Source organism: Quercus suber, unplaced genomic scaffold (assembly GCF_002906115.3).
Source record: "Quercus suber isolate HL8 unplaced genomic scaffold, Cork oak 2.0 scaffold_132, whole genome shotgun sequence".
Lineage (NCBI taxonomy): Eukaryota > Viridiplantae > Streptophyta > Magnoliopsida > Fagales > Fagaceae > Quercus > Quercus suber.
In genome coordinates this window covers 191,119-201,783 of record NW_027069595.1, presented here as the reverse complement: position 1 = coordinate 201,783, position 10,665 = coordinate 191,119, and the positions used below count along the sequence as shown (strand labels likewise).

General features: G+C 32.5%; 1 protein-coding gene and 1 long non-coding RNA gene across 2 annotated transcripts; both read right to left on the bottom strand.

The window, feature by feature from the left end:
• Positions 1 to 683: 683 nt before the first annotated feature.
• On the bottom strand, positions 684 to 5,493 carry LOC112012641 (uncharacterized). Its single transcript, XR_010630072.1, has 5 exons — positions 5,083 to 5,493; positions 2,986 to 4,968; positions 2,509 to 2,777; positions 1,962 to 2,288; positions 684 to 1,058 (listed from the first exon to the last, which is right to left on the bottom strand). It is a non-coding gene; the product is annotated as an uncharacterized LOC112012641 (long non-coding RNA).
• A 1,704-nt stretch (positions 5,494 to 7,197) lies between these two features.
• LOC112012651 (protein VACUOLELESS GAMETOPHYTES) lies at positions 7,198 to 7,818 on the bottom strand. The gene has a single exon (XM_024045029.2). The coding sequence runs from the start codon at positions 7,816 to 7,818 to the stop codon at positions 7,198 to 7,200; it is 621 nt and encodes a 206-aa protein (XP_023900797.2).
• Positions 7,819 to 10,665: the final 2,847 nt, after the last annotated feature.

Here is a 10,665-nt window from a genome sequence, read left to right as displayed (position 1 = left end):
AGATGCCAAAAAGGTTGAAAAAAATATAGTCAACCATGACATATCCAGAAATTAAATTTTCTTATTGAGATCACATCTTACATTTACCTTGATAATTAAATTTATGATTCTCTTCGGGAGGGAGTGGAAGAGATATTCAATCAAGAAATTTGCAGCTGTTTACTTACAACTGAACTTGAGAGGCCCCTATTCTGGTGATTGCACTGGGTCCAACACATAGCATTTTTATAAGCTTATCCAGCACGTGTTAAGCCTACTTGGCGGTTAGACTCTATTTCGGGTGAGGATCCCTTTGTCTCCAAATAAATATATAAAGCTCATTTAATTCTATCACCAGATTATAAATCCCCTGAAATTTTACTTTGATCAAACGTAAAAGAGAATGTGATTGTTTATATATTATAAACCTAATTTATCCAACATTGATGTGGTTATTGTAGGACAACATTGAGTATTAAATGGCCAACACATTTGAATTTGCACCCATTGTCATTTGATCAACTTTTTTAGTAATTTAAATAAAAATATTAAAAGAAAATATGTGCAAGTTCCAGATAAGCAAAAGCAGCGCTGTGTGAACAATTCTAATCACAATCATTTACGAACAATAAGTAGTCATCAGTTTTTTTTTTTTTTTTTTTTTTGAAGGCTTGAGTATGGAAGGAAAGCGTAATAAAAGCAAATATCAAAATGCAATAGCTGAATGCCACACACATTGACTATCTTAATACATAATGCTCTGGCATTGTTTGGATCCATCACTCTCAGTATCAAAACAAGAAAAATAATGCATAGATGGTGCAAACCAAGGGTGCCACTGTCAGGACTGCAGTCCTTGTTAGAACAATCATTGGTTGGGGAAGAAACACTAGTTGACTCAGAGGTCAATTGATCTTCAGTTGATTTTCGCTTTTTATTGATTGCTAGCTCTGAAAATTTTCATCAGTTAATTGATCACATAAATCAATTTCCATGTATGAAGCAGTTGAATCGTCAATATGGACAGCATCCAGTTTTCCCATTTTGGAAGCACTTCAGGAGAATACAATTCCTCTTTCCTGTTGCAATTAAAAGTATCACATTAGCTATGTTGGGTAATTAAAAAAGTTGACAGATTCTCAGATGTGCAGCACATCAGCAAAATCTACTTGTGACCAAACCGCTCAACACTTAGCCCCATTCATTACTACTGAAGCATTGGGCTAGCTTTACAAGAAACTAAACTTGTGTATGTCTTTTTCAGTCTGAACTCATGAAATCATTCAAAATATAAATTCTATCACCAAATTAATTATTTTTAAGACATTTAAGTTCCATTCCATAACCATTCATAAATAGTTCAATTTTCATGCTAATTATCTATCTACTTCTAACGTAACTCTTGCTTAAATAACCGCCAAAAGGGGAGATGGGAGGAAAATAAGAGGACACCTAAGACAACTTTTAAATCGTCATCACAATTAATTTGGAGAATGGAAGAAACCATTCTTTGCATAGGTTTCAGAAGTTTTTTTTGGGTTACTTTTATTTCTTAAATAAGACATCAGAAAGGAAAGAGGTGAATATAAATAATAATATTTTTAATTTAAAAAAAAAAAAGTTTCCAATGCAATGTCCATTTTTTAGATTTAAAATTGTTCCCACGCAAAAAACATTGGGTGATTTATGACAACAATGAGATTGTATCTGCAAAAAACTATAAAAAGATAGATAGCTAATAAAGTAAACCTAAAACTTTTTTTTTTTTTGATAAGTAAGAAATATGTATATTCAAAAAACTGATAAATGCAAAGAAGCAAAAGCATGTAAGAGAGTACCCTAAAACTTTATATTAAATAAAATCTTAACATTTCTAAGAAAAAATTGAACTGCCCAATAATCTTTAATTAAAATGGTGATCTGCATAGTAAGGTTTATGAAACAAAGAAGAAGCACAAGCATTTAGAGAAGCACCAACAAACCTCAAGTTTTTTAAATAAGTGACAAGCTGCTTCCCCTCTTGCAATTTTTTTCTCCCCCTCATATCCCTCTCCAATCAAAAGGACGCCTTTCAGCTGTAAACTAAGCTCAGCATGCACCATATCTCCCTTTCTTTATAAATTTTTCTTTTATAAAATACCCACAAGAAGCACATAGTTCTTTCATTTTTCGAAATGGATGCAGTTCAAGCTTATCAGGGTCACAATTGGAGATAACAGGGGCTTATATATTCTCCAAACTTCATTAAGATTAAGCTTGGTGTCAAGTAGTATTGCCCCTGCAATACTTTCCACCATATCTCCAAGAGCCTGTAACAAAAAGATGGTCATATAAACAAACAAACTAATCATAAACAGAAAAATAATGGCAACCAAACCACAAAGAAGCAAGTCAATGTAGAACTCACTACCAAATGACTTACACAACTGCAAATATTTAAGAAAAATTGACTAAGAATCATGGATACAGATGGCAACTGTCAAAATTCACATCAAGAAGAAAAAAAGGGGAATGAGCATAAAAACTAACCTTAGGACCTTTTGGGCCTTGGAGTGATCCATCAGTATGAGATTCAGAAATAGACTTCACATATTCTGTTAGTTGACATAGAAGTAACCCTGAGCAGTGTTGAAGATCCTGGTGAAGTTTAGTCTTACAGCAGCTTGAGCGAAATTTTCATTATTTACTGAAGCTGAACGTAAGTCAATCAACTCGCCTGGATCAATATCTGTGTAGCTCTGATAGAGATGCCATGTAATAAGCAGGTCCAACACCGAGTCACCAAGATATTCATGCCTCTGTCAAAAAATTCAAGAAGTTAAGAAGAGAGATTATATAGAGCTCTTGCTTATTGTGTGTTCAATTTCTTGTCATTTTCAAAATTTACAAAGACTTCTTCAACAGACATTTAAAAAGGATATTTTAGGAAAAGGAAGAGGGGTGAGGGGGCAGAAAGAGAAAAATTCAACCAAGTGATTCAAATCTGCTAAGAATGTCCATTGCTACCTGGTAACAATAGCCAACTCCCAGTTCTTGCTGGGATGCATGTGTTATGGCCTCCTGTAAAAGACCCTTAACAGAAAATTCATAACCAAGCTTTGACTCTAGGTTGCAACCTCATTATCTTTTGGGACATAGGACCGTAGAGAAGCAGTAGTAATTGCTTAAAACAACTAATGAGGGATCAAGTTCAGCATCGATTCCAAGCCATTTCATCAGATGGAGTGCAGCAATTATTCCACCACCAATATAGTAGGCTCCTATGAGGGCTTCAACACAATCAGCCATGGTTTTTAAACTCATCCATCTATGACCTTTATCACAGCTATTTCCAATCATAACTTTGGGTCTTCAGTATGGAATTTTGCAGCCAAAGGCACTTCTGGAGTATCCACCCACATTTACAGGGAACAGGCCATAAAGAACGCTGTCCTGGAGCAACCCAACGATGAGGATCAAATGCACTGTCACATAATATATCCCTGTCAAAGAAAAAATGCAAAGCATCATAACTCATAAACTCATTAAGGTACTAAAGCCTGTTAAAAGTTAGACTTGTACCCAGTGCATGCAGGAATTGCAAAGCAGTGTATAACAAAATAAAAACAAACAGGGATAACATATGTTCATATATTGTGGCATGTTCACAAAACAATAATGTCATTTTTCTAATGTACATAACAAAATACCAGTGATCATTGGACCAAATAGCATCTCCTTCCCACATAAATGAGGGACAGAGAGTCCAGTTCCGGTGCCTGAGTTTTATGTATCTGTCAAAGAAAGAAATTTATACACCAACATGCTGCTGATTATTACATGTTCATATTGACTTATCAGATACTAAAACTATTTTATCCAGGATGCCATTTCAATGTGCCATATTGTATAGTAGCTGAATCCTGAATCCCAATTTGGGTTTCACAGGCACAGTATATAAAACCTATCTATCTCTGTAAAGCTGCATAGTCTTCCAAAATGGTTTGTTTGTATATTTTTATTCCACTATTAAGACAAATTTCATTTTCCAACATTGTAAACTAACTTAAGAAAATGACAGATTTATACATATTCCATAATTATGTTGCCAAAATAACAATTTGAAATAAATGAAACATTTTCATAATTTACAACTCAACTTGGTATTAAAGCGTCCTGATCCAACCCTAGAACTTACCAACACACATTGGAGGCTATGTTCCAATGAGAGGGGTGTGCTAACGTCAGCACTGACAAGGTCACCAGAATCCGAAGAACACACCATCTGACTCGCCGGAATCTCCTGATATTTGCAGTGATTTTCCCAATTTTTTTGGAGCCATCTGCAATGTCTTTTTCATTTTCCATTGTTTTCTTTTACCCTTGGCACCAATTCAACCTAGAACCCACTAAAACGCATTGGAGGCTGTGTTCAATGATAAGAGTGGAGTAGTGCAAGGAACCCGGTTTTGTGAGGCAGGTAGGTGCATGATTGAGAAAATCGTAGTATGTAAATGCCTTGTTTGATGTATTGTGTTTAGCTCAGATTCAGGATGCGATAGAAGACAAAGTTTCTTTCAAACATTTATTTATTATATTGTTTAAGTGCCATACATTCTTGTCATTGGAGAGCAAAAAGTATATTGAAATTATGTCTCAATTCCTAGCCAAAAAAAAAAAAATCTCAGAATTCAACGCACATCTATTAGGAAAATTTGATTGAACAAAATCAAATTATAGACTTTTTTGGTCCAACCATAATCGCACGGGAGAACAAAATGTATGGAATAGCAGACACAAGCAGACATTTTAAAACCCCAATGGGTCATCAAAGCACCACTACATTACATTAGAATCTAAGTGTTTTTTTTTTTTTTTTTTACCTAAACAAAAAAAAATATAGATTAGTTGTTTGTTTTTGTTTCTGCTCTGCTCCATGCCCAGATGATAATGTCATGACCCAAATCAGCAGCGGTATTCTCCCTGATATTGCACCTACTAAGATTAAGCCTGAGAATTAAATTATAATATAATAGTGATTAGTAATCAACTAAAATATTACAAAAAATGGAAATACATATATAGATAAAGAAGGAAAAATTTTAAAAAAATATAAATATATACCAATCGCCTAATAGGCACCCACGAACCGTTTCCAGCAAACGGAAAGTCAATGACAATTTGTTCACTTCCAAAAACGTTGAATCCGAGGGAATTTTGGTCGTAAAAGCCTGGCGGAAGACGAATTTCCATAGGAAAGTGCGAAATCGCCGAATCAATCTTAGCCTCCACAGTAACTATCCCTGTGTTCCAATTCACGAAGACCCTGACGTCGCGTAAATTAGAGCCCTGTGGATACACAACTATCTTTTGACATGATTGTGAGCGATGATAGATGTGATATGGCCTGTCGGGGGTTGGTGGATTCATTTTTTTTTTTTTTTTTTTCCGATAGAAACGGCGAGATGAAGTTGATCTGGTTTTAGGGTTTTTGAATTGCTGTGTTGTGTGTGAGTCAATGAGCGTGAGTGTGAGTGTGAGTGGGAGGGGAATAGGAAAGGGTTTTATACTTTTAGGTTTTGTTTCTATTCTGTCAAAAAATAAAAAAAAGTTTTCGGGCCCACTCCAAGTGACGGCGTAAATCTACAATTTTCTGGGCCTATAGGCCCCTTTACATTATTTCCTTTATATTTTATTAACTTATAATAATGCTATTCCAGGTTTGTTAAAAATTTCTTCAATCTTTTTATATTAGATTATTTACATTATTATCTTTATATTTTAATAACTTATAATACTGCTATTCCAGGTTTGTTATCAATTTCTTTAAACTTTTTAAAAAAATATTGCTCTTATTGAGTATGATTTCCGGCTATTGGGAATAATTATATATATATATATATATATATATATTAATGTCGTCTTTTTTAGCATGAATTTTAGGTATAACAAATTAGTACTGATATCAAAGAAATACCAAATTATTATTGGTGTTGGACTTATCATTGGTATTAGAAATTTTTTTTTTCTCTTTTCAATTGTAACTTTTATTTTCAAGTGATCATAACTTTAAGCAAAAGTGAAAATTTAAAACTTTTGTTTAACTCTTCCGTGCATCGCACGGGTTAACGACTAATAGGGTTATAGGCTCATACAGCTAACCTAGCCCGTGAACAAGCCATATATCAGTAGCACAGCCAACAAAAGCTAGAGGGTTCGTTCTATTTTAATTCAAATAATGGTTATCTTAAGTACTCACAATTTACTTACTATTTTTTTTTTCTGTCACAAAACAGATAAGGAGGAAATTATTTGAATTAAGATGACCGTTACATCATACATTTAAAGTCCATTTATTAATAACGTGAGCTATCCTGTTGACATAGCTATTGTAAATAATTAGACCAAATCTGAATCATCAGTATTATTTGCGATTATTAAGTAGAAAATATATAGGGAAATACTGCATTCATATGTATTGGCCTTTGCTTATTTTATTTTTATTCCTAATTTTGTAGGAGGCAAAATCTTGTTCAAATGACCACATAGCTTGATTATAATTTTTACTTTATTCTGTTTATGATTAGAAATTGTATATTGAATAATGGCTTAAGACTCTACAATGGAACACTATTCCCATGCATGTCGATGTGTGTATGAGGTTTTATGAAACTTCCGTACTAAAAACACTCTTTCTTAAAGTAGACTAGTGATGTGAATTTCATGTATCTCATGAAATTCACATTATTTGCATGATGCATCACATTAATTGCCTGTTTGTGTATGACTTTCTAGGGTCATGTGGATTTGTTTGATAAGATTCATATCAAGCTAATTTCAATCCGTTGGACTAATACGTGGGGATGTACATTATTGACTATACAAAATTGACGCACATAAATTTTGTATGACTTTATTCTATTCATTTTATAATTTTAATTTTTGCTCATATTAAAATTATGCAAACATTGAGAATAAAAGAAGACATTATAATCTAAAGGTTAAATTCTCAAAATATGAATATAGTAAAAAGTTATTAGATTGTATAATATTACTTAGAATTGCACCAAATATAACCTTAATCTAGAAATACATGCCCATATGAAAATTGATAAAATATAAATACAATACCACCATTATCTATTTAATTATTAGCCAAATCAGCAAGAAGACTGACAAAAGTAATTGGATCACTAAGAAGAATACTGATAATTGTCTTGAGAAATATTTTGAGTATTTTCAAGCAAATTTACCCATCCAACCGTTTCTTTTCAATCGACGTTGAATAGGCAGCCCCAAATTCTTCAAAGCCAAAATATCAGTTGTTCCATTCTCCAATTCCTCAACTATCAATTCCCTTATGCAAGAAACATGAACATTATACTCACCACACTCGGACACGTACGACCACACCTCAATTCCCGACAAATCAATTTGATTGCAAAATATGCACTTTGACTTAGTCCCACAAAGGTGAAATTTCACATGATCAATTTGGAATTCTTTCTTGAGGTTGAGACAACATGGGTGCAAATCCAAGTCCTTTTCAGGGCAATGGTAGATGAAACCCTTGACATGTTTCCCACAAGCATTACAATATCTCTTGGTTCTTTTGCCGTAGAGTTTTGAAGGGGGTGGTTGCTCATAGAATTTGAAAACGAAGTCTTTGAAGATCTCGTGGGTTGTGGTGGGCTTGCTAAACATGCAATCTTTGTGAAGATCATAGTCGCAATCTTCACATCTGTATCTCATTCCCTTGCTGCCATATTCCTTGCATCCGTTGCATATGTAGCATTTTTTGTTTGGATTGTTAACTAGCTTGAGCTCATGCTTCTTGGGACAAGTGCGATGGGTCTCCATACTATAGCCAATTTCCCCCCTTTCTGATCACATATAGAGGAAAGAGGTTTTTTATTTATATACAATGTATCACTTAACTATTCATTAGTAATGATAGGATCTCGCATGTCTCAACATTTGATGTAAAAATATTTCTCATGCTATAAAATTAATGATTTATTATTATTGATTTGTACGGGTAGATTAATGCTTTGCATACACAACCTTTCTAATTATAAATTATTCATTAATATTGTAAAAATAGAATCATAACTTATTTTATCAAACATACAAACAATATTTTGTTTCATGTCAACATAAATAGGATAAATCATTAGTATTTTGCCTTTTAGTTCTTTACTTTTAGGGATAGTTTGCTTTTGGTCATTAGAAAAACTTCTATGTCAATTTAATCCATACCCCTTATGTATCCACTTCAGTGTGCTCCTTGTCATCATCTAACTCACCAAAAATGTTGATACTGCTAATAAATTCCTTACAAGTTACTTAATCACAATAATGAAAATATTTAACTGGTTTTAGAAAAATTCACATCAAAAACTTATGTGGCATTTGTGTTTTATTTTTTATTTTCCCTTTTTCTTTTAACTTTCATGCCAATTTCTTGGTAACCAAACAAACACACACACACACACACAAATTTTAAAACAGAAAATCAAATGACAAATACCAACTTAAATATCCTCAAAATGGAACAATTCAAAATATTTATATATATATATATATAAACTTAAATATGCTATGAATTTCTATTTTTCAAAGTATTTAACATACTTGTTACAAGAAATTGGAAGATGTCAGGAAATGACGTTGTGTGAGGGGTTTGTTTATTATTATTATTATTATTATTATTATTAACTTAAGGCTTGTTTGGTCTTAGTCATGTGTGGTGTGGCATATACCGGGTTGCTTAGGATCCTCTCCATTCCATTAGAAATGGAGAGTGTCCAATTAAGGGCTAAGATTGATTTAAAATAAATCCATGGCCTAAAATCTGCTATGTCATTTAAAAGCACTAACATGAGACTTAACTGAAAAGCTAAACTAATGTTAGTTTCAACATCTAGGTTTTCTTCTCTAAGGGTCCATTTGTGATCTACTTATTTTGCTAAAACTGAAAATTTTTTGCTGAAAGTACTGTAGATAAAGATAAAAGTTAACTGAAATAGTACAGTAGGACTCATGAATAGCACCAAAAAGTGCAGTAGAACCTATGAATAGTACCAGAAATAAGCTGAATGGTAAAATAAGTTGGTAAAAATAATATTTGCCAAACGGACACTAACTCTCTATCCCTCTCCTCTCTGTTTCTCTCTCCCTCCCATCAAACCCAGAGATGGTCAAGCTTCTCCAATTCTCCACCTATGTTTCTAAAGGAAATTTTGATATCAAATTTATGTATTTTTTTTTTCCTTTTCTTTTCTTGTTGTATTTGCCAAGATCATCCCTTTCCTTCATTTATAGCAAGAAATATTATGCTTTTCTTTAATTGAATTTTTTTTTCCTTCTTTGCTATAGATTTGGGGTAACTGTAGTTGGTGTATGAGTCTCTCTATTTTTTTTTTCTTTAATTTTTTTTTTTTTTTGTTTACCGAACCCCTTGGATCTCTTTTTGTTTCACTTTTGATTAGCTTAATGATTGAGTTTTATTATTAAGTATAAAGCTTGATGATTTTGCTTGGGTTTTAAAATTGGGTTATTGGCGGGACTGATTTGAATGCTAATGTAAGTTTGGTAGTCATTAGATCATAGTCGCAACTTGAATTAAGCTTTCATATGTAATTGCTTCTTATTAGGATACCCCTTTGCTTATATGGACAATAAGGATAGATGATAGAGATAAGTAACCACACGTTTGTATTGAAATAAGCTTTCAGCTTATTTTAGCTTTTTTTTTTTTTTTTTTGAATTATTTATGGTTCCGTGGCACTTTTTGGTATTATTTATGAATTCCATTGTACCATTCAACTAGCTTTTAGTTCTTCTTTTTTTCTACACTTTCAACAAAAAAAATTTCAATTTCAGCTAAAAATTTTTTAGTTTATAATTATTTAGAGGGAGTCTATGTATGCTACTTGTATATACTTATCCAAAAAAAAAAAGTATGATGCTCGTATATAAATTTTCATGTTTACTAATACAGTTTGCATCACTTGATTCACTTGTCAAATAATAAGGCTTTCATTTCTCCTTGAAATGTTAGGTTAGTGTCTTTTAAATGATGTGGCATATTTCAAGACATATATTGATTTGAGTTAAATCTCAACCCTTAAATGGACACTCTCCATTTCAAAGAGAAATGGAGAGATCCAAATCAACAATAACAAAACAAAACACTAGCACATTACCAAGGCTGGGTTAAGCCCATTAACCTCTAACTTTCCAAGTGGCCATAGCTCATTAACAAGCGAAAACCCATAAGTTAATGGCCCAAACAAATGCAAATGTATTTCTTGGCCCCATCTTGGCCCAGGGTCAAATGGGCCTAGAGACATTTGAAACGGGTTGAGTCTGGTTAATTGAGTTGGGGTCGAAAATGGCTTCAAGTAAAAATTTGGCTATCTTTTGCTTGAGTCGGGTTAATCAGATTACAAGCCATATTTTTTCACATGTTAAATGAAAAAAAAAATGCTAAATAACAAAAATGGCAAAATACTTAAAAAAAATAAGTTAAATAATAGATAAACTCTTAATTTTACATAATTTAAAGTCCACTAATGATATAATTACCATAAAATTTAGGTGATTTGTCATCTAAAAAAATGACATAGTTTTGGTTTCTTTTTCTTACATTAAAAAAATTCATAAAATTAAGAAATATATATATATATATTTTTATTTTTTTTT